The sequence below is a fragment of the Piliocolobus tephrosceles genome, chromosome 15 (assembly GCF_002776525.5).
Source record: "Piliocolobus tephrosceles isolate RC106 chromosome 15, ASM277652v3, whole genome shotgun sequence".
Classification (NCBI taxonomy): domain Eukaryota; kingdom Metazoa; phylum Chordata; class Mammalia; order Primates; family Cercopithecidae; genus Piliocolobus; species Piliocolobus tephrosceles.
The window spans coordinates 37,309,103-37,334,007 of NC_045448.1; the positions used below are offsets into that span (position 1 = coordinate 37,309,103).

Consider the following 24,905-nt stretch of genomic DNA (forward strand, 5'->3'; position numbering starts at 1 on the left):
ACTGACATGTGAATGCTCATGGTATATCAAACTTTAAAAAGTTTAACACACAGTTAATACAATTATGTACATTAAAAAAACCTACACATACAACCCATCAATAGGAAACTAGATGATACATCCATACAAAAGAATACTATCTCAACATTTAATCGATGATGTAGGGCTATAAATCCTGAATCAGAAAGTCAGAAAGCTAGTCATGATTATTACTGAGTTAAAAAGGGAAGTTGCACTGTAATCCCAGTGCATTAGGAGGCTGAGGCAGGAGAATCACTTGAGCCCAGGAGTTTGAGACCACCTGGGCTACATGATACCCTATCTCTACAAAAAATTTTAAAATTAGCCAGGCACAGTGGTGTGCACCTGTAGGCCTAGCTACTCAGGAAGCTGAGACAAGAGGATCCTTTGAGCCCTGGAGTTTGAGGTTGCACTGCACTCTCACCTGGGCGACATAGCAAGACCCTGTCTCATGGTGGGGATGAGGGGAAGCGGAGTCCAGGGGATTGCAGGGTAGCAGTGCTTAAATTAAAAACAAAAGTCTATGATTACTTCTGGTGAGTAGAAGAGGTGGGGTTGGGGAACAAAGAGTTTTTATACACTTATAAATTGCTTGCATTTTTATAATTTTATAATGTTGCATTTTTTTGGTACTTTAATACATTTATTACCTGAAATAAATCACTTCATTTATCTTTTAAAAAGTGTGTAAGTGCCTGTATTATTTTGAGGAAACAGTCCTAGTTTTAATGAGAATGACATAGAGTTCTGTCTAAAAACCTCCAAAACTTAAGAACCACCGTGAAACATCCATCTACCTACACCCATTCCAACCCAAAATCAGTACTGAACACCAAACATGTACACAGTCATGATCCTCATCACACCTGTCTCAACTAAATAATGTTATCCCTCCATCACTCCCATTCAGCTCTGCCTACTGTATTCCTACCTGAGATTCAAATCAGGTTCTTCTGTGAAGTCTTGTTTACTCTTCCTGTCTGTATCTGAGTTTTTTATGTAATGTATTCCTCACTTTTGCACTGTACTGCTTTATGCTACCATCTAATACCTTTATATATCCCATCTCTCCCTAAAGAGCTTTTATGATTTCTGTATTTATTTTGTATTTTAGTTCAGGGCCTAGCACAACAGTTGTACAAAATAATACAGCTAAACTAAAATAAACTACATTTGGAAAGTTGTTGATACGTATTTCAATTTGAGTATATTTCTCAAATGAATGAGTTATGTGTCCCTATAAGCAACACAATGTTAATGAGGGAGAAGTGGCATTATAGTGACCTTTCGATTGTTAACTGTTTACTTTTGAACCTTTATCCAATTTAGGTTTAATTATATAAATTTTGTTGGTGCAAAACATGTTTCAATGATTTTTAAATATTTCTGTATGCTTTAATACAGCATTTCTGACTTCACAGATTTCATGAGTGTGATGTGAACCGTAATACTTTATTGCCTGTTTATATCCCACTATAAAGCAAAATATTAATACCAGTAGTAGGCATAATCCAATGAGACTTTACGGATGCCAAGCACTGTTCTGTATCTCACAGGTTCTCTTTCATTTAATACTGAAAACCCTATGAAGTACTTACTACTACAGTGAGGTAAAGTACTTGCTTGATCATATAACAGATGGTATAGCTAGGATTATCATGTAGGAAAAGTGACTCTGCCTAGCACTGGGCATTGTATGTACATATATATATACTATAACCAATACAATTTTATAAAAGAATTAACCAGTCGGGTGTGGTGGCTCACGCCTGTGATCCCAGCACTTTGGGAGGCTGAGGTGGGTGGATCACGAGGTCAGGAGATTGAGACCATCCTGGCTAACACGGTGATGAAACCCCATCTCTACTAAAAATACAAAAAATTAGTCGGGTGCGGTGGCGGGCGCCTATAGTCCCAGCTACTCGGGAGGCTGAGGCAGGAGAATGGCATGAACCCGGGAGACAGAGCTTGCAGTGAGCCGAGATCGCGCCACCGCACTCCAGCCTGGGCGACAGAGTGAGAGTCTGTCTCAAAAAAAAAAAAGAGTTAACTAATGGTATTGGTTACTAAAGACAAAGCTTAGGATGAACATTAAAAGGAACAAAGGAACACAACCATACCCACAAAGTGCTTAAGAACTAAAGAGGAGAAAAAGCCATCAAGAGGTTTATTGCTTACTGTGATCTTTCCCTTGCCCTGGAGAAGTGCAAACACTTGCTTGAGGAGTAACAGGCATGAGGGCTTGGCGAATTGCTTTTTCCCAGCTTTGTGCTACATCAAGTCCAACTCCAGTGGCAGCAAGAACAGGATTATGAGAGCTGTCCCCATTGTTCTCACCAACGAAGTATACCATAGTATCAGTAATGATTTCAAAACAGTGTGGATTGCTGCCTTGTGAAATGTTTGTGAAATCTCGTGGTGAAGATATGCGGAGAATTTCTGAAAGTGGAATTTCCTGAAGTAAAAAATTAAGCATTGAAAAATAAGAATACATCTTTGTTTTTACTTTTAAATACACTAAAGAACCAGAGATAGGCATTTCAATGAATGCCATTCAGACAGACACAAGTATGCAACATGTAACACAGAGTCGAGTCTTATGACATGGCCTGTCTTGAATGAGCTGCAATGTCCAGCAATGCCAGAGGCAGAGCATGGACTATGATAACTAAGCCAGTAGCAGATCATTAGGATGCAAGGAAGGAGAAGATTTAGGAGAGTAATCTGCCACTATTTCCAACACTTCTAACTTCCAACCGTCATTAACTCAACTTCACAACTACTTATCTAGTGGCTGTACTCTACAAGATATAGAAGAAAGAAAGAAGCAGAAAGTAAGTAAGCAGCAGAAATAATGGCAGAAAAAGCAGAATCTTGGTCAGTTGTTTAAGCCACTCCATTCTGGTTCTGTCCACCAGGGTAAACTGTAGCAATCATTATGTTTTTAGTCTACTTCCTAAGGCAAAAAAACTTAATAAAAAACAAACAAACAAAAAAACACCTGCTCAAAGCAAGCCATTAGTTCCCATTCTCTCTTACTGACCTAACTGCTTGGTTATAATCTTGCTTGCTGTCAGTTCATGATGTGGCAAAACGTGGAGTAAGCCAAGCAAGGAAGACTGTAAAAAGGAGATTAAAAGCCAAAACAAGCAATTGGGAATTGGAACCCAAGGTAAGGGTGGAAGGTGGGAGAAATACTAAATACCTCACTGACCTCTTCTGGACAGGCAATGATGATGGGACTTTCTAAGCAGTCTAATCTAAATCATAGTATCCAGAAGGAAAGCAGCAGCAACCTGACAGGCAAGCCAGAAATAAATAAATACACAACAACAACAAACAGTCTGGTAGGAGAGCTGCTGTGGGGGAGTGAAATTTGGTATGGGAAATAGGTGCTTCAACAAGGAACCTAACAGTGACTTCTATAAATCATACTAGCTAGAGTCATTATATATATTCAAATATAACAGTTAATGAGTATTATCTGAAAAAAACACACTATTTTAACACTTATATTTTTTAAAATGTAAAATCCTTACCTTATAATACTTTGAACCAGATTCATTCTGAAATAATGTTAGACATTTGCTGTCAAGTCTCCAATAATGCCTCTTTCTCTATAAAATAAAGATTGGAAAACTGTGAGGTTCAAAAATGATTCCTCCAAAGTGCTTGTACCTAATTTTTCCCTTCATTTACATTCATAAATTTGTATTTTTGAATAAGATTCATGAGGTTCAAAATTCTCAAGATATAAAAAGGATGTATGGTGAAAAGCAGCACTCCCACCATCACTCATCCCCACTCCTCACCCTTACTCCAGGCAAAGCATGTTAGTTATCAGGTTTCTGGGAATCCTTTTAGAGAATTTTATATATGCACACATGAATACATATATATTACACACATACACACATAACAATATGTAATTTACCTATAGGCTATATTTCTAGAAGTTGATTTGCTGGGTCAACAGACATTGCACATGTAATTTTGCCTGATAGTGTTATATTATTTTACACAAGATTTGACCCAATTTATAGTCTCTTCAGCAACATATGAGAGTCCCTAGTTACTCACACCCTCATTAATGCAGTATGTTAACTTTTTGATCTTTGCTATACTGAAAAATAAAAACTGACATTTCAGTGAAAGGTTAAAGTGATATTTCTTTTATTATAAATGAAATCAAGTTCTTTTGTGTAAGAGTCATTTGTATTTCCTATGAGACTCTCTGTTCATATTCTTTGTTCATTTTCCTATTGTGTTGTGGTCTTTTTCTTATCAATTTGTGGCATTCTTCACATCTTATGGAATTAACCCTTGTTTAGAATGAGCTGAAAATACTTCTTCTAGTTTCTCATTTGTCTTTACTTTTGGATTTTGCCACATATAATTTTTTAATGAGATTGAATTTATTGATCTTTTATTCTTTATTATTGAGTTTATAAAATAATTCTCCTGAAGTTTCTTCTGTTAAATTTCTTTACATTCAAATCTCTGATACATTTAGATTTATTATGTATAAAGTATGAGATATATATAACTTTATCTTTTTCAAAATGATACATGGTTGTCCCAACACCATTTACTGAATTAACTATCTTTCCCCATTAATCTGATGTAATAGCACCTTTGATATACCATTAAATTCGCAAATGTAGGCACACCACTTCAAGTTACATTCGCAAGGATATGAACTATAAATAAAACACACACTGCAGTCTATACTGTTGTCATCATACAAAACTTTACGCCAGCTAAATGTATTGGGTACATTTTATTCTTAAAAGGTTTATTAGAAAGCTTGTTTCAATAATCTACTCAGCAAACTTTAAAAATAAAATACTAGCTACTAATATTTATTGGGTGCTTCCTGTATGCCAGACACTGTTCCAAGATCTTCTCATATATTAACTGATTTGGGTTTATTAGGTGGTTACCATTATTATGCCAGTTTTACACAAGGAAATGAAAGCATAAAGAAACTAAGTAACTTTCCCAAGTTCATCCAGTTTTATAGTAAGTTACAGAGACTTAGGCAGTCTAGCTCCAAAGTCTATGTTCTTAGCTATTATACCACGCTGATTCTTCAAATCTGTTGTCTACTAGAATGCCATCATTCCTTGTCTTTGCTGGATCTAAAAAACAACTTGCATATTTACACCAAGTTAAAGTCTACATAAAACCAAATATGTTTCCTTCCTATCTTTGGTAATTAGTTGGCTTTTTAGATGAAGTCTTAGTTCCTTCTATCTCTATTTGTGACTCCATTGTGTTTCGAGTTAATTATTTTTTATTGTGGAACAATCTCAGATCCTTTTTGAATACTGACTGCTTGTCAATTTTTTTTTTTTAATATTGACTGTTTGTAAAGACAATACATTAAATATTCTGCCTGTTAAAAATTCCTTACAAATATAACTATAATTCCAGTGCATCTTTTACAAATTGCGGCAGTGTATATAGTGTCTTAATATGTATCTCATCATCATTTTGATTTAAAAAATGCACAAAATGAAACTCATAACAAAGTCTTACTAACATATTAAACGTTTCTGATTACTGACCAGGTTATCCCTGCTGGTGTAATGGACCATCCACCCTTCCTTCACCATTGTGCTGCTCTTCCTCTTTGTGTGCTTGATGGACTGTACAACCCTCATTAGCGGAATATTATTGCTTGTTGATGGACTAAAAAATATTTAAAATTTATAAGTTTGTGTAGATTTTTAAAAAGTCATAAATACTGTAGGAACATGAAGCCTTCTGAAAGATAATTAAGCTAAAAATTTTCAAAATATCTTAGTAAAATAAACAATGGCTTAAGAAAAATTAATCCTGTTATGATGATACATAATTGATTCTATTTTAAACTAATATTTTAAATCCTATTTACTTGTCATGAATGTTTTCTGGAGGATCACAAAAAAAAAATAAAATAAAACAACAATGAGCACAGCAGAAAGCACCCTCCCAAACTGAAATATTTGGAGCCCAGGAGAGGATCTCATGTGGGCTTGCTGTTGAAGAGTTTTCTTGCTGTAGGCAGCATGATAGACTAACAAATCCATAACAAGGCAAAATGCAAATATATAACTCGAATTCACATGGCTCAAATGTCAAATCCAGTTAATCATGTTGTTAGCAAAATGTACCTCTACTAGAAGTTATTTAAAGGAAAATGACTTACAGATACTAATTAAGAAAATGTAATGAGTCAAATCAGGCAGCACTGAAACATGGCTCAATAACTAAAATTTGGGATGTATGTATAAAATACACTGTTTTGAAATGTGGGCCTCAAACAGTTAAATACTTTCTTTTTTAAACTATGAAGTATTCATGATTAAGAAGCCAGCTAGGTTCACCGGGCGCCGTGGCTCACACCTGTAATCTCACCACTTTGGGAAACCAAGGCGGGCAGATCACAAGGTCAAGAGATCGAGACCATCCTGGCCAACATGGTGCAATCCCGTCTCTACTAAAAATACAAAAGTTAGCTGGGCGTGGTGATGTGTGCCTGTAGTCCCAGTTACTTGGAAGGCTGAGGCAGGAGAATCGCTTGAACCCTGGAGGCAGAGGTTGCTGTGATCAGAGATCACGCCACTGCACTCCAGCCTGGCGACAGGACGAGACTCTGTCTAAAAAAAAAAAAAAAAAAAAAAAACCCAACTAGCTAGGTTCTGGAATAGTCTCCAAAATGGGTAAACAACATTTTTGTTAATAATGCTAATGATACTAACAACTGTTCTTTAATGATAAGCCAAACTGAATAAATGACAACTCAGCCATCTGAGATTGTAATAAATGACTCATTTTAAGTAACTCTTCGTTTCCAATGAAAAACAAAACCTGCCAAAATGGGGACATTTTGCTACAAGGTAGTATATCCTTTAGGCTACAAAAACTGAATTTCTATGAGCATAGTGGCATATTTAGAATGGTTTTACAGTCTAATAGTATTTTTACAAAATGCTAATAGTCAGATTAACTGTGGCAATATGAAAACTGCCCTCAACTTCATCACCATTATCCTTGTGCAACATTTTCATGAGTATATTCTTTATTGCCGTTTCTACTACCACTTAAAGCTGCCTGTGTGAAAAACAGGTTGCTTTAACTGGAAGTTCAATACTGATACCTTGCAGTGACTGTTCTACAACTAGGTTTTATATCTAGAACATACATAAATAAAGCATTTTTCTTTAAAACAAAACAAAACAAAAAAACAAACAAAAACAAGGATTCTCATACCTCCCCATCTTGAGTGGATGGCAAGGGTGATATAATTTATTTCGGAAATACTACATTGCATGTAAAAGAATTAGCCACAATTTATTTAGATTTTAAGTTACTTTTAAGGTCCCACTTAAAGAGACATGGCTTTTTCTTAATGAGATCCTGAACTGACCTTGCATCTGGAAGTAGCTTGTAATATGTATATATGTTACCTTATTGTTTTAACGGCTTCTTCATCTCTTTCCACATCGAGATCAGATGGATCCAAGAAGAACATCTTATCTTCTGGGGGAGATGACTCTTCTGTGTCATCCAAGCCCCGACTACTATCACTATTTATGTCATTATTGTCAATATCCATTGGTATATCTGTATCTGTTCCCAGACTGGAAGGTTCTGGTAAAATTTTAAATGAATTTCAGATTTTTGTATTAATAGAGGAAGTCTATTAAATGTGAAAAAAGTCTTAAGAGTCTTAAAATGTAAGAAAATATCTTTATGAGTTAAGTAAAGTATTTCTCTCTTTTTTTTTTTGAGATAGAGTTTCACTCTTGTCACCCAGGCTGGAGTGCAATGGTGTGATCTCGGCTCACTGCAACCTCCACCTTCCAGGTTCAAGCTATTCTCCAGCCTCAGCCTCCCGAGTATAGCTGGGATTACAGGCGCCCACCACCATGCCCAGCTAATTTTTGTATCTTTAGTAGAGATGGGGTTTCGCCATGTTGGCCAGGCTGGTCTCGAACTCCTGACCTCAGGGGATCCACCCACTTCGGCCTCCCAAAGTGCTAGTATTACAGGCATGAGCTACTGCGCCCAGCCCAAGATAAAGTATTTCTTAAAGAAGATACAAAATACACAAACCATAAGGCACAAAGTTAATTAATTCAATTACGTTAGAATTTTAAATTTCCACATGACAAAAGATACTATAAACGAAGATAAGCCACCACCATTATGGTCAACTGATTTTTGACAAGAGTGTCAAGAAAATTCAATGGGCAAGAAATAGTCTTTTAAGTAAATGGTGCTAGGATAACTGTATTATCTACATGCAAAAGAATGAAGATGTAAATCATATATAAAAATTAACTCAAAGTGGACCACATAAAATGTAAGAGCTGAAACTATAAAACTCATAGGAGAAAGCATGAGAGTAGATCTTTGTGACCTTGGTTAGGCAAAGCTTTCTTAATACACCAAAAAGATAAGTGACAACATAAATAAATAAATAAATTGGATTTCATGAAAATACAAAACTTTTGTGCTACAAACAATACCTTACAAAGTGAAAGGAAAGCCCATAGAATGGGAGAAAATATATGCAAATCATATACCAGATAAGGGACTAGTATCCAGGGTACTTAAAAATTCTTACAACTCAATGAAAAATAAACAGATAAATAACTTAAATGGGCAAAGGATCTGAATAGGTGTGTTTTTCAAACAATATATAAAAATGGCAAATGAACACATGAAGATGCTCAATATTGTTAGCCACCATGGAAGTGTAAATGAAAACTACAATGAGATACCACTTCGCACTACCTAGGATGGTTGTAATCAAAAAGATACAATAAGTGGTGGTAGGGATGTAGAGAAATCAGAATCCTCATACACTGCTAATGTAAAATGGTACATTTCTTTGATTACTAGTGAGTTTGGGCATCTCACTAGTAATCAAATGCACATTAAGATAAACTGTATTTCGTATCCATTTGTTAAAAGGTAGAAAAGCACGAAAACACAAATACATGAAGTATAAATTTTTTAAAGTCTTTAGTCATAGACAAACTATACTAATTCAGATTAACCGAAAGAGAAAACCAATCATGCTCTGTCAAGCTCTTATCAGTGCTATGGTCTGAATGTTTGTTCCCCTTAAAAATCTTAACTTCCAAGGCAAGGGTATTAGTTGGTGGTGGGTCTTTGGAAGGTGGAGTCTTTGGGATGGGTGCCCTTATAAAATATGCCCACAGGAGCTCCTTCTCTCATTCCACCATGTGAGAATGCAACTACAAGGTGCCATCAACCAGGAAATGGGACCCCCCTCACCAGACACAGAATCTGTCAGTGCCCTGGACTTCCTAGTCTCCAGAACTATGAAAAATAAACTTCTGTTGTTTATATGCTACACAGCCTATGGTATTTTGTTATAGTAGCACAAACAGACTAAGACAACCAACAACCATAGAAAACATGCCACAAGAGAAAATGTTAATTAAACTCTGCCAAAGAGAATTTTCATTCCTTTTATGCTTTTCCTTTTACAGAACTACTTACGTGAAATTTTTACCAGTCATGTAAATTGTTAAAGGAAAATTATGCTGAAAGGTTAGAGTCCTTACTGCTTCCTTCCAAAAAAAGGACCTGCCTTGCTTAGTATTATCTTGAAAACAAACAAAAAAAGGCCCCAAAGGGAAAATGGATAATGATTATTTGACAGAGAAAGGGACAGTGAGGCAGTATAGTGTGTTCTAATCACTAGGGACTAAGGAATCAGACCATGTGGGTCTGGTTAACTTCCAGCTCTGACACCTATTGCTTGTATTTCTGGGGCAAGTTACTTCATGTATTTGTGCCTCAGTTTACTCATCTCTTAGTACCTACCTCAAAGGGTTGTTCTTAGGTTGAAATGTCAATATATTTAAAGAGTTTATAACAGTGCCTGGTATAGCAAGCAGTTAGTACATATTAGAACTATGAAAGAATAGAGACAAGAGCGGGGTTTTAAAACAAGTTCTTTTATGTCTAAAAATGAAAGAGGATATGTAGTACCACTGGCTATATTAGACTACAAAGTAACAGGTGGCCAGAGGAAAGATGGGAAGGCATGATTACTAATAAATGTATACTGTCAGTGGTCTCTGTATTTTGCTTGATTATTAAATCAGAAGAAAATCTTTAAGAAACAAATTAGGAAAACAGAACCTTATCCAAAGATAATACACCAAAGAATCATGGCCTTTTCTGATCTTTCACAGAAATTAAGAAAAAGAATTTTACCTCCATTGAAAGTAACCTCTCCAAGGCAGTCTCTTGGTACTTTTGATGCACAGCGTTTATGGCAGTTGAATTTGCAATCTAAAATGAAAATATTCAGCATATTAATTTATGTAAAAGTCAAGCAGTATCAGATATGGTTAGACTTTCTTTAAATCACTCACGAATAGAATATTAGTAATGATGATATTAAAATAATAACCACCTACAAGTTACTTTGGCACCCTCTGCAACCCCCCATCATTTTCTTCATTTGTATAATGAGGCTAATATCATGTGTACAACACTGCTGAAATGTACTGGCAGCTCCATATTTCCTTCTCTTATCTCATATTCATCTTTCCACACCTCCCATGAGAGTTTCTCAAGCTGATTAAATTCCCATCCAGCTTATGTCAGATACATACTTTCAATTCCTAAGTATCAGGACCTAATGTATATGCAGGAAAGAGACTGAGATCCAACAAACATTTATGAGGAACCAATAAGGACTTTCACATACAACCCTGTGAGGAAAGACTGAGTTTCTCCAGCACAAGGCCTCCCACTTGTACATAATGGTTCTCTTCAGCCTAAAACAAACCTCAGAGTTGACAGCATTGCAGATCAGTGTCAGGTACAATCTGTCCCAAATTACTGTATAACACAGTTGTTTTCAAACTGTGGTCCCAGATCAGCTTCATTAGGAAACTTGTTAGAAATGCAAATTCTTGCACCCTACCCCAGACCTACTATATCAGCAACTCTTACGGGGTGGGAGGGTAGGGCTGAGCTCTGTAAGTTATACTAAAGTTGAGACCAACTGGTCTAACTATGTCTAATACCACCTTTGAAATGCATCTATGAGTAATAACTGGGTGAAAATAACTTTAATACCTGACTAAGAATGTTTTTGTAACCCTTGGGAGTCAAGAAAATCCTGAGTATCATGCCAACAGCACAGGCTAAAGATCATTATATGACATAAACGCCATGAAATGTATAATTTGTTAGATAACAACATTTACATTATTTAAAACACTATCCTTGTTAAGACAGGCCCTTGGGAAAATTCATGTGATATTATCTTACACTATCTCAAACAATAGATTTGTGTTTTATCTCATGAACTTTGCAAACTGTGAAAACAACAAGGTTTCCATTTTCCCTTTGAAAACTCCGGCCGGGCGCAATGGCTCACGCCTGTAATTCCAGCACTTTGGGAGGCCAAGGCAGGTGGATCACTTGAAGCCAGGAGTTTGACACCAGCCTGGTCAACATTTCAAAACTCTGTCTCTACAAAAAAATACAAAAATAAGCTGGGTGTGGCAGCACCACTGCACTCCAGCCTGGGCGACAGAGCAAGACTCCATCTCAAAAAAAAAAGAAAAAAAAATTCAGAGCCAATTTGTGGACTACCTGCAGCAAGTACGTAGGTTCTAATGACAGGCAGGCAGTTTTAGTTCTATGTCCTTACCCATGTTTTTATTAATTTGCTTATGCTCTTTTATATTTTACATATGCTTTTAAGCTACCTTGAAGTTTTTATACATCAAAGTAGAAAATAAAGACAAACAGATGAATGAATTCTTGGAATTGTGTATTTTCTCAAATGATCCAGTATCATGGTTTTATCTTAATGAAATCATTTTTCTTTCGTAGACTGACAAATGAAAATACTTTTATGTTTTAAGTATCTTAATTCATACTATTAAAATAGGGAAATCACTGAATTATAATTATTAATAAATGAAGTAGCTTAACTACACTGAAATAAAAGCTACCATTTTCTGAACCAATATAAGCATAGAAGATTCTTCATCTAGAACTCTAAAACGTTGAATAACCCAGTAGCAGAATTAACGGGTTTATGTAAAAATTCATTCATATTTATTTTAGTTCCACTACAAAATACTGTACTTTTCTGCATATGGTTTAAGAATGTTTCTGTTCTGCTAAGCAGAACAGCAGTATTAACTACCTTCATTAAGATTATTTGTTGGCTAGAATTTGTACATCTGTTAATAATGTTCTTTCCCAAAACATTTTTCAGTGGCTGCTTGCCAATACATTTTTATGTTGATATTTTAAAGTATTAAAATTTATGTAGGAACTCATAGTCAAAGCAAGTTGTTGAAATAAAATTTCATCATGTTATAATGCCTAATAGTTATAAAATACCTGACAAGAAATGTATAACCTATTCCCCACTTGATTTCTCGTGTGCTGTCATACACTGTCAAGAAAAGCTTTATTTTCTTATATGCTTAAGCTTATATATAATTATCTTACTCTGTCTTGTAAGCAAGAATTTCTTGTTACAAAACCCTCAACCATGTTTTATTTGGATCACTTGATAATTCAATTCCACAAATACTTCTACTATATAAAAAGTACAATACCAAGAACTGCTAATTACATGAAAAAAGTATACAAGATTATACTTAAGACTACTTACATCCTATCCTGGCTCAGTCTAATAATCTAAGACATTTACATTCTATTTTAGTTTTCACTCTACTGTAAAAACACAGTTTCTACTGTACAGCATTGCTGAGAAGATATGAGACAAAAAGATAAAATCATCTTTAAAAAGCATAAAAGCATTATATAATTATAAGCAAATAATTATTCCAGTATGCTATTAAAAACCTGTTTCATTAAGAGATGTTTTGAGAATACTATAATAGTGTGCTGGGTTAGTATCCAAATAAGGGTGGTCCCTATCATAATTTCAGTAGCTTCTATTACGTCCTACCTATTTCAGTGTGATTATTCTCGGGAATGACAGTTTTTGTACAATTCTCCTAACTACATACTTAAAAACAAAAAACCACAAAACTCTTGCAGTATGCTTATGTGTGTGTATAATAAATATTTAATGAAAAGAGGAAAGCGTTATTTTTATTTTGTTTAGAGTCTGGCTCTGGAATCAAAAAGACATAAAACCTCAAGGATCAGCTTTGCTGCCTACTAGCTATTCTATATTGGCAAGTGATAAGCATACAGGCGAAGAAGCCATTCTCAGAGGTCCACATTCTACTTTTTCTGTTTACTAGCTACATGATCTTAAGCAAGTTACTGAATCTATGTCTATAAAATGAAAAATGACTCCTGTAATTACTAACTCCTATTACTACTACTCCTATTACTATTAATAGTTAATAGTAATAGTAACTCCTATTAGTAACTCCTATTACTACTGGAATACTAACAAAAGCATAATTCATATATAATTGCTTTGAAGACTGAGTATGTAAAGTTTTGTTTACTGTTTTACTATAGTTCCTGGCACGTAATAATACACACTGCAGATAGTAGTAGTAGTAGTTTACACACACATTTCTATTTTGTTCATATTTCTCTTTCCTTTATAGAAGTTAACAATTATGAGAATAATTTCTTTGGCTGATGCTTCTGAAATATAAATATTTTAAACCTATATTTAATAACAAAAACAGACATAAATTTTACTTAGGGAAAACACCGAATCCTACCTTTACACTGCATTCCTTGGCGAAAGAGGCCTTTCAGTAACCGCTTGCAGTACTGACATATCGTGGGACGGGTATAAGAGTGAACAGCAAATGTGTGTGGAACTTTCACTCTGCACATTACCATCTTTTCCATCCAGATTGGGCGACCACTCCAAGAAGGAATTCTCTTACTTGGTTCCTGGTGAACATGTGACTATAACATAAGTAATTTTCATAAGTGTAAGTCAGTATTAAAAACAAAGTAGTGGGAGCAGAGCTTAACCACAAGAATCATTTATTTCAAACACTAAAGCCAAAAAACTCTAAAAACGTTGTTCTCAGCAGTTTCCTTTGCAATGTTTAATTTACCAATCTTTGAATGAGAAAAATGCAGATTCTTTTTGCTAATATTTATGCTTAAAAAAAATCTAAGATACGTTCTCAGGTACATATTCACTGATTATTATTTGCCAGGCACATTTCAGCACTTTACAATAAAACCCACAAACTTTAAAACAAATAAATTCAGAAAGTATTATTGTTGCTCATTTTGCATTACTGAATGACATCTGAATATATTTTGAAACACATTTTAGATTTTCAAATTTATCTTAATACTAAAATATGTACATACATTTTAAGTTTAATTAATAATGATAAACAATGGCAGATACAAAACTAATTAAAACAATAGTTTCAGTAACTCAGCTTTAAGAAGTTCCTTTATTTTCCAATTGTTTGGGTTTTTCTACCAGGTGAACAAAAAGAAAAAGAAGGCATGAATTAAAAATTTTTGTAACCTGAGGGGTAAGTAGATTTTGGTAACTATGACCCTTTCTATATGAAGGGAATAATCAAACTAAATTATAGATCACCCAGTTCAATGTGGTTCATTCCATTCATTCAACACACATTCACTGATTATTATATGCCAGGCCCTATTATATACTAGGGACACAAAATTGAATAAAACATAATCCAAATTCTCAAGCACAAAATCCTAATACTCAACTACCATCTAGCTATATTAACAGATTTTGCTGTACCTGCTTGCATCCTCACTGCCAGAACTGAGGTCCTGAGATCTTTCAGATGCTTTCTATAACTAGTAATGTTTGTAACTCAGAGAAATTGGGCAATTCTACATTAACATGTTCAACCAAGGGAAGGAAAAGAAGTCAGAAAAAACCAAGAGACAGGGAAGTGCAAGGGAGAAGTAAGGGAGGGAGAAAAAAATTTTAAAAAAGGGGGGAAGAAAAGGAAAAGGACAAAACAACTGGTTGGAGAAGAGTACTATAAAATGCCTCAGACTGATAGTATAGGAACTATCTTTTTTTTCTTTTTGAGACGGAGTTTTGCTCTTGTTGCCCAGGCTGGAATGCAATGGCATGATCTCGGCTTACTGCAACCTCCACCTCTTAGGTTCAAGCGATTCTCCTGTCTCAGCCTCCCAAGTAGCTGGGATTACAGGCATGTGCCACCACACCTGGCTAATTCTATATTTTTAGTAGAGACGGGTTTCACTATGTTGGCCAGGCTGGTCCTGAACTCCTGACCTCAGGTGATCTGCTCGCCTTGGCCTCCCAAAGTGCTGGGATTACAGGCATGAGCCACGGCACCTGGCCCCTTTTTCCCATTTTAATTTATCTCTGCATAATGCAATCCCATCAGTAACAGTGGATTGCCACACTATTGGGAGAGGATGGCAAGAAAGGTATGACAGACTTAATGAGAATTTGGATGGAGAAGGATGTTGGTATAGTTACGTAGAAAATTTGGTTAAAATGAGACCACTGAAATCAGTAACTAGAACTGAGTGGAAGTTCTTTCTTGTTTTAATGTCCCCTATATACAAATTAGTGCTTAGCTTCAACTATTATTTCTTATTTAATGTACAACCAGTAATTTTCTAAAAGTAATCTGATTATTTCCACAGCTTAAGTTAACATTTGCCAAAGTAATTGCTCACAAAAACGTTGTAACAATACAGTCAACTCTCAATTATATATAAAATAAAGGGAATAAAAACACATTTTTAAAATGGGTAATTCCTCAATTATGTATATTTAATCAGCTTTGGTGTATTAGTGAAATTCTCCATTTTTTTCTTCGAGATGGATTTTCACTATTTTTGCCCAGGCTGGAGTGCAATGGCACAACCTCGGCTCACTGCAACCTCTGCCTCCTGGGTTCAAGTGATTCTCCTGCCTCAGCCTCCCAAGTAGCTGGGATTACAGGAGCATGCCACCACGCCCAACTAATTTTGTATTTTTAGTAGAGATGGTGTTTCACCATGTTGGCCAGGCTGGTCTTGAACTCCCGACTTCAGGTGATCCGCCTGCCCCCGAAAGTGCTGGGATTACAGGCGTGTGTCACCACACCTAGCAATTCTCCAGTTTTACACACACTCAGATTCAACATTTTCTTTCTAGATTGATTCTATCCTTCCTAACCCCTAAGGAATTCTCCCAAATGTGCTCAAGGGAATACTTGTCTGTTTCACCTTCAAGCAGCCAGCACTCAATTCTGGTTTCTTGAATCTCAGTGGTCCCATTTTAACCAAATTCAATGAACAATCTTCTTCTGTTCTTCTGTCTCTTTACTGGATTCCCTTTAGACCAAACCTGTTCAACCTGCAGCCACAGGCAGCCCAAGACAGCTCTGAACGAAGCCCAAGACAAATTTGTAAACTTTCTTAAAACGTTATGAGATTTTTTTTTTTTTAATTTTAGTGCATCAGCTATCATTAGTGTTAGTATATTTTACGTGTGGCCCAAGACAATTCTTCTTCCAGTGTAGCCCAGGGAAGCCAAAAGACTGGACACCCCTGCTTTAGACTGACATTATAACAGACATAACAGAAACTGACTTCTTACACATAAGCAAAAACAACCTTAGAGTCAGATTCAAAAGTTTCTACTCCTGGCCAGGCGCAGTGGCTCATGCCTGTAATCCTAGCACTTTGGGAGGCCAAGGCAGGCGGAACACCTGAGGAGTTTGAGGCCAGCCTGGTCCAACAGGGTGAAACCCCCTCTCTACTAACAATATGAAAATTAGTCTGGCATGCCGCCTGTAATCCCAGGAACTCAAGAGGCTGAGACAGGAGAATTGCTTGAACCTAGGAGTTGGAGGCTGCAGTGAACCGAGATGGCACCACTGCACTACAGCCTGGGTGACAGAGTGAAACAGACAAGTATTTCCTTTAGCACATTTTTTCCACCTCAAAAAAAAAAAGAGAAAAAAGATAAAAAGTTTCTACTCCTAACTTGCCCATTTTCAAGCTTATCTTACTATTTAGTGAAGTTTAATATCTTGACTCCTTAGAAACCTGTTTCTTACCCATTTCCCCTAACTATAAAATCAGGATAGCCCCTATACCTCTTAGGACTGTGATAAGGGTTATATGACAAAAGGAAAGCACCTAGCATAAAGCCTGGCACATGATACTTTATGAGGCTCTTAATGGGCAGCCACTCTGAGTTAGTTCTTCTCTAACCTTGGTTGAGCTTCAGGGGTTCTTTCTTCCTAATTGGTATCTCCTCCATTCCTTCCCACTCCACTCATCCTTTCTTCTAATTTTTCCCCCCAGACTCTTCTCTTACTCTGCCTTCTTTTTTTTGAGACTATGCTTGAACTGACTAAAGTAAACCTTGAAAGCCCTTCCATGCTACAAGTTCTATTTGTTTAAAAATACTCTGAACAATCTAACCAATTCAGACATGTAACTGCACTTCTTATACTTCCCTAAGGAGTTTTCATGTTCAAGATAAAATATAAACTAATGAAAAATGTAATACCTTATCCACTTGCTCTGTCCTTCTGCTATTTCCTAATCTAGTAATACTCAACTGGGCATAGGTGGCATACCAGCATCATTTGTGGGGCTCTTAACATACCTCTATTCTACTGTCCTCATTCCTAAGTCCTCTGTGTAGTTCAGTGTATAAGATGCACTAACTTTTTCCTACTAATCTTTTCCAGGCTCTTCTGTAGGTTTATACCAACCCCTCATTTTCAGTCCTTTGTGCCACAGCACTCTTTTTATCATTTAAAAATCTCACACTAGGGGTAAATAATAGGAGAAGATGGAATTTTTGTGAAAAGATTTCAAAAGTTTTTACTCTGGTGTCTCAACTTAGCAAAATATAATGACCATAGTACCAAGACAAGGCCTTGATTTTGCCATTAATTTACAGAAGATCAGAGAAGTTATAGAAACAACTAAATAGTAAGATTACAACCTACAGACAGAAGTCGTTTCAAATACTATCAAACGTACAAGGGAGTTATTTCTTTTTTCCTGGATCTACTGCCTTTGCCCTTGAGAGGTACACTGTATGAGGAAAAAAATCACTGACTTATTAATAATGAGATCTGGGTTTAATTCCACTATCTTACTAATTTGCTCTCTGACTTCACACAAGTCCCTTAACTGCTCTGTCTCAACTATCTCATCTGTATACAGATCTGCAGATAGCAGTGGCTCATGCCTGTAATCCCAGAACTTTGGGAGGCTGAGGCGGGCCGATCACAAGGTCAGGAGTTCAAGACCAGCCTGACCAACATGGTGAAACCCTCTCTCTACTAAAAATAAAAAATTAGCTGGGTGTGGTGGCACGCATCTGTAATCCCAGCTACTCGGGAGGCTGAGGTAGGAGAATCGCTTGAACCTGTGAGGTGGAGGTTGCAGTGAGCAGAGACCGTGTCACTGCACTCCAGCCTGGGCGACAGAGCAAGACTCCATCTCAAAAAAACAAAAATTAAAAAAAAAAGATGAAGTATGGAGACCAGGAACCAGGATACTGACTAGAAGGTTAAAGCAGTGGTACAAGCCATAATAACATCCCAAAGTGTACAAAAAGGAATTCATTACTACTTGTAAGTCCTATCTCCATTACTACATTTTATGTTTCTTAAGTGCAGCAATATTACCATTCTTTAGCGTATAAATTATGTTCTAGAGTGATGTCATACACCCTGTAGAAACATAGAATAACTAGTAAAACATCTATTACCTTAGAATACGTACCTCTTCACTGGGAAGGGCTACATATTCAGGCTGTAGGGGTCTTGGAACTGAGAGGCCGGGTCCCGGTAAAGATACATTTGACAGACGTCTCTTTCTTACTCCACTACAGTTATTTGGAATCTTGAAGGCACATCGTTTATGGTAATTTAATCCACAGCCTAAACATATTTTACAAGGCAAAATATAAGATTAAAAAAAAAAACTTTACTATTTAAGTGTGATACATAAAAACCACTGCTTCTTTTATTTAACATATTTTCTGTGAGCCATACCTATCCTAATTAAGAACCCTGACGGCAGGCTAAGTGGAAGCTAATGAATTCAAGAAGAAAAGGAAATGTGTAAAAAGGATAAGTCAGCTACAGCAGTGGTTCTTGAAGTGTGGTCCCTAAGGCAACCACCTGGAAATTTGTTAAAAATGTAAATTATAAGGTTCCACCCCAGATCTACTGAGTTAGAAACTATGGGGATGAGACCCAGCAAAGTGTGTTTTAGGATGCACAATACGGTTTGAGAACCACTGGCTTAAAGCACTGGTTAGCAAACTATGGTCTCTGTACCAAATTCCTCCTGTGACATGAAAATTTTATGAAACTCAAATTTTGATGTTCCTAAATAAAGTTTTATTGGAACACAGCCATATCTATTTGTTTACATATTGTCTATGACTGGTTTCATAACATAATAGCAGAGTTAAATCATGACAGAGACCATATGGCCAACAAAGTCTAAAACATTTACTCCCTGTCCCTCTACAGAAAAAGTTTATTGACCCTCCACCTTAGAAGACTGTTTCTTCATCAGAAATGTGCACCTGTGTCCTACTGCTAGCAATTCTAATTCAGAACAAATTTGACAATTTAGCTGAATGTAGGAGACAACTTTTTTTTGAGACGGAGTTTTGCTCTTTCACCCAGGCTGGAGTGCAATGGTGCAATCTTGGCTCACTGCAACCTCCGCCTCCCAGGTTCAATCAATTCTCCTGCCCCAGCCTCTCGAGTAGCTGGGATTACAGGCGTAGGCCACCCCGCCTGGCTAATTTTTTGTATCTTTAGTAAAGACGGGGTTTCGCCATGTTGGCCAGGCTGGTCTCAAACTTCTGACTTCAGATGATCCACCCGCCTCGGCATCCCAAAGTGCTAGGATTACAGGCGTGACCGTGCCTGGCCCAGAAAACTTTTTTAAAACAAAAAACAACATGAATATTTATGGAGCCATTACACTGTACTAAATACTTAACCCTATTACCCAATTTAACCATTTACTCTTCACAAAACCAGTAGGGCAGAATGTATTTTACAGAGAAATTAATCTTAAGAGGTTTAGTAATTTGCCCAAGAATATGAAGGAGTAGGTGGCAGAGACAGAATGAGTCCTGATCTCTCCAATCTAAATCCTTGTTACCACCCTAGTCAACAGCTCATCATCTTTTCACTAATAAAAAATGCAAATGTGGAATCTTATTTCAAATGACCACAAAAATTTTAGAACACCTACCTTCACATTTCAGTCCCTGACGTACCAATCCCCAGAGCATCTCACCACAGTAATCACAGAAAGTAGGAGCTTTGTAAGAATGTACATAGAGAGTATGTGGACGAATCTGGAAGTCTTCTACTGTGGCTAAAGCTTTAAAAAAGAAAAGCATTAAAATACACCTTATATTTGTAACTGCGATGAGATTAAGAATGCTCACATATTTATTCATTTATGTCAAAGTACACAGAATCATTTTTTCTCTGAAAGTTTCACTGGACCATAAAAGTAAATTATTTTCAGCATTTAATATTTTGATTTCAAACTCTAGTTTAGGAAGTCCATTTGCTGCTAATCATTTGAGCTCCAGAAGTAGGTAGTAGGTTAGTTAATTTGGAACTCCAACAGCATTTTCTCAAAATGACAATATTACAAATAGATGTTAGGTTTACTTTAGCCAATTAAAAACTGCTTAACTTACACAGTGGGATATAGAACACTAAAGTAAAAAGTAGTATGGAACTTAACTTCTATTTACAGAAACGTTTCTGTGGAAAAAGATACTGAATCCTAACTTAGGATCCCAGGATATACTTGTCTGTCTGTTCTCCACAGTCCTAGTGGATAAGAGAAAGAAACTCCTTTCCCCTTAGTGAACACTGGACAGTAGACCCAAGGAACTTCCTCTCACCTCAACCTGCAAGTCATTAGTGGATACCCTGTAGTCTGATGGGGTCCAGAGTAGAGAAGGAAGAGATGTGAGCAGGACTTCCAGGTGAGACAGGGAGCAAAACTCGTCAGGAGTGAAGAGGAAGGCAAGGATTGGGAAATACAGAGATGGTTTGGGGTTGCTGTACAGAAGATGAATGGTCAGTGTAGCAGGGAGTGAGATGAATGACAGAATCAGAAATGTAAGATGAGAGGAGTGGGGACTAATAAGGAGAGAGAGGATCTCAAGAAAAGGCTCAAAGGTGAATTTGAGAAAAGGGAACTTGGTAGCAGGGTTCCGACACATAGCTGGCCAGCTTGCTTCTTTTCTTCCATCAGTTCTCCTCCTTGCCAAACAAAAAGTACTGCAGACCTACTATGTGTATTATTATGGCATTCTTTCTTCCTTTTCACTCCTTATTATCTTGCCCACATTGCTGCTGGATGAGATGGCAAACAGTGGGAATTAAAAAACAATGTATGGCAAGAATGGGTGAGGTAGAAAAAGAGAAAGGTAGAAAAAAGCCCAGTGGGACAAAAAGGGAAAGAGCATTTTTTATTCTAAAGCCACAGAAATAACCAGCATTGTAATTTCCTCTTCCATATCTTCATTACTTCTTTTTTCCTGATTCTCTTTTCTAAACCCCAATTTTCTTCTTTTATGTTCTTTACAGAAATGGGGGTGGGGGAAGGGGAAAAAACAGAATTTCAGTGTAACTGTTTTATTTATTTGACTCAGAGAAGAGTGTATTTCTTTCAGACCAAATAACTTCCTTAGCTTAGTAACATTCAAGTAATTCAGTTTATTTCCTATCCTGATTTTTTCCTTTTTTTTTTTTTTTTTTGAGACAGAGTTTTGCTCTGTTGCCCAGGCTGGAGTGCAGTGGTGCGATCTCAGCTCGCTGCAAGCTATACCTCCCAGGTTCACACCATTCTCCTGCCTCAGCCTCCCAAGTAGCTGGGACTAGGCGCCCACCACCACGCCTGGCCAAATTTTTTTTTGTATTTTTAGTAGAGAGGGGGTTTCACCGTGTCAGCCAGGATGGTCTCGATCTCCTGACCTCGTGATCTGCCTGCCTCGGCCTCCAAAAGTGCTGGGATTACAGGTGTGAGCCACCGCGCCCGGCCTTTCTTTTTTTTTTTTTTTTTAAAGAGACAAGTCTCCCTCTGTTGTCCAGGAGGAAGTGCAGTGGTGTGACCATGGCCCAATGTAGCCTCAATCACCCAGGATCAGACAATCCTCCCACCTTATCCTCCCAAGCAGCTAAGACTACAGTTGCATGTGACCATGCCTGGCTTTTTTTTTTTTTTTTAATTTTTAGTAGAGATGAGGTATGCTGCTCAGGCTGGTCTCAAACTCCTGAGATAAGCAATTCTCCTGCCTCAGGCTCCCAAAGTGCTGGGCTTACAGGTGTGAGCCACGGTTGCCAGCTATTTTTCTTTCTTTTTTTTTGAGACGGAGTCTCGCTCTGTCCCCAGGCTGGAGTGCAGCGGCGCCATTTCGGCTCACTGCAAGCTCCACCTCCCGGGTTCACACCATTCTCCTGCCTCAGTCTCCCAAGCAGCTGGGACTACAGGCGCCTGCCACCATGCCCGGCTAATTTTTTGCATTTTTTAGTAGAGACAGGGTTTCACAGTGTTAGCCAGGATGGTCTCGATCTCCTGACCTCGTGATCTGCCCGCCTTGGCCTCCCAAAGTGCTGGGATTACAGGCGTGAGCCACCGTGCCCGGCCTATTTTTCTTTCTTAATGGTGATATAACATTCCTGAAAGGAAAAATCATATGGTGACCATTATTAGAGATGAAAGAAATTAAGTAACAATAGTACAAAGACCAAATATAATTGAATTGCAGCATTTAGTACAGAAAATTAGGCTCTTTGGGGGGAAAAGGCAGTAACATTTAAAAAGCCACTTACTTACCTGAAAGAACCACTTCTACTAGGTCTCCTTCATGTATTTCATCTGCTGAGGTAATCAGCTGCAAAATATTTTCTGAGTTCATGTCATGGCGAAAGAGAAGAATTTTGTCATACATGCCAAAGAATCCACACTCTGGAAACTGAGGGATAATAGTCCTATATCAGTATAACCACAGCTTTCTATTTTTACAAGTAAATGTTCAATTTTATCAAAGAATTTAAAACATAGTGTTTTAACCTAACACCATTTGCTAACCACTCTATTAATACCTAAATGGTGATCCACATACTCAAGCATCCTGGTTAATATTAAAGTTCAAGAGAAATAGAAAAGTAAATTTACAAATAAATAATCATTCATGATTTTAAAATACTTGTCTCTTACAAATACAGGATTTCTATATTCAGTTAGTGATGGAGAATATAATCTTAAACCTACTGCTACTGTATTCTTAGCCTGAAAGATAAGCAGTCTTTCCAGCGCCTTGAGACATGCTGCTCTAGATATTTCAAAATTCTTCAGTAGATCTCTGAATTATAAATGCTCACTGACTTATTTGGGTTCCTCATAAAATATCCTTTAATAAATGACACCATGTCACCTGCCTGCATCAAATGGTCTGATATGAATTAGTCTCACTAAACTAAATGCATTTGTCACAGAGATGTTGCTGAAGATATCGTTTACCTATTTCATATTGTAGCCCTTCTCTGTGAAGACCCACCCATAAAATAACTTAATCTGGTTGATTTTATAACATGAACAATTTGCTCATGTAAGTTAACATGTTTTCCTGTTTACTTTGCCCAACAGAAAAAGCACAGCCAAATTTGCAGCCCAATTTTACCATCAGTCTTGGATCTTACGGAATGTGTTTTAGGTGCAAACACTAACCTAGCTTCATCTCATTTTCTGGCCTTAATTTTCTCATTAGAAAACTCCTGTATATACTTCTGAAGAGTTCTCAAAACTTTTTTTTGAGACAGGGTCTTGTTCTGTTGCTCAGGATGAGTACAGTGATGTGATCACAGTTCATCACTGCAGCCTCAAACTCTGAGGCTCAAGTGATCCTCCCACCTCAGCCTCCCAAGTAGCTGGGACCACAGATGCATGCCACCACTGCCAGCTAATTTTTTATGTTTTGTAGAGACAGGGGTCTCCCTGTGTTGCCCAGGCTGGTGTTGAACTTCTAGACTCAAGTGATTCCCCCACCTCAGCCTCCCAAAGTGCTGGGATTAGAGGCATAAGCCACCACAACTGGCCTCTCAAATCTTTTTTTTAAAGTTAAATTTAAAAAAAAATAAAAACAATGATTAATTAGAAAGTTACAAGTTTATAGTTTTTTTAACCAGGGTAAATTATGGAAAAGTACAGAAATATTTAGAATTTTTGTAATACTAATTCTCCTTTTGAGTCACCAATAGTATTTGTAAAACCTCATAGTATGCTTTAACATATATCTAACAGTGTAAGAATTCTCAATTTAAAAATACAAGTGAAAATACAAATCCAAAAAATTAAATTTTCATTTTAATTTTAAAATTAAAATTTTACTAAATTTTATCAAATTATTAAGTTAGAGTATAAAATATCTTCATAACTTAGTTACAACAATTTGTAAGGACAAAGGACTCCACATTCCATCCCATTAAAACTCTAAGGCCAGATGCGGTGGCTCACGCCTGTAATCCCAGCACTTTGGAAGGCCAAGGCAGGCAGATCATCTGAGGTCAGGAGTTCGAGACCAGCCTGGACAACATGGTGAAACCCTGTCTCTAATAAAAATACAAAAATTAGCCAGGTGTGGTGGTGCATGTCTGTAGTCCCAGCTACTTGGGAGGCTGAGGCAAGAGAATCACTTGAATCTGGGAGATGGGAGGTTGCTGTGAGCCAAGACTGCACAACTGCACTCCAGCCTGGGTGACAGAATGAGACTCCGTCACAAACAAACTCACTCTACTATTTGTATAAATAAAACTGATTTCAAAAAGGCAGACTTATTGTATGTCTGGTAAGTGCAAGATACTGGCCCCACGGTTTGTAAAGACAGA

The 24,905-nt window shown here is 37.0% G+C and overlaps 1 protein-coding gene across 4 annotated transcripts in view; it reads right to left on the reverse strand.

The window, feature by feature from the left end:
• The window catches only part of PRKD3 (protein kinase D3), a 78,355-nt gene that overhangs the window by 22,020 nt on the left and 31,430 nt on the right, over positions 1–24,905 (reverse strand). For all 4 annotated transcript variants that reach the window (XM_023216334.2, XM_023216331.2, XM_023216332.2 and 1 more), the window contains 9 exons: positions 22,855–22,993; positions 20,245–20,376; positions 18,748–18,905; positions 13,740–13,932; positions 10,267–10,344; positions 7,476–7,659; positions 5,592–5,715; positions 3,561–3,638; positions 2,200–2,476 (listed from right to left, as the gene is read on the reverse strand). In XM_023216334.2, coding sequence (XP_023072102.1) covers positions 2,200–2,476; positions 3,561–3,638; positions 5,592–5,715; positions 7,476–7,659; positions 10,267–10,344; positions 13,740–13,932; positions 18,748–18,905; positions 20,245–20,376; positions 22,855–22,969 — 1,339 coding nt within the window. In that variant the 5' untranslated portion in view covers positions 22,970–22,993. The remainder of the gene's footprint in view (positions 1–2,199; positions 2,477–3,560; positions 3,639–5,591; positions 5,716–7,475; positions 7,660–10,266; positions 10,345–13,739; positions 13,933–18,747; positions 18,906–20,244; positions 20,377–22,854; positions 22,994–24,905) is intronic.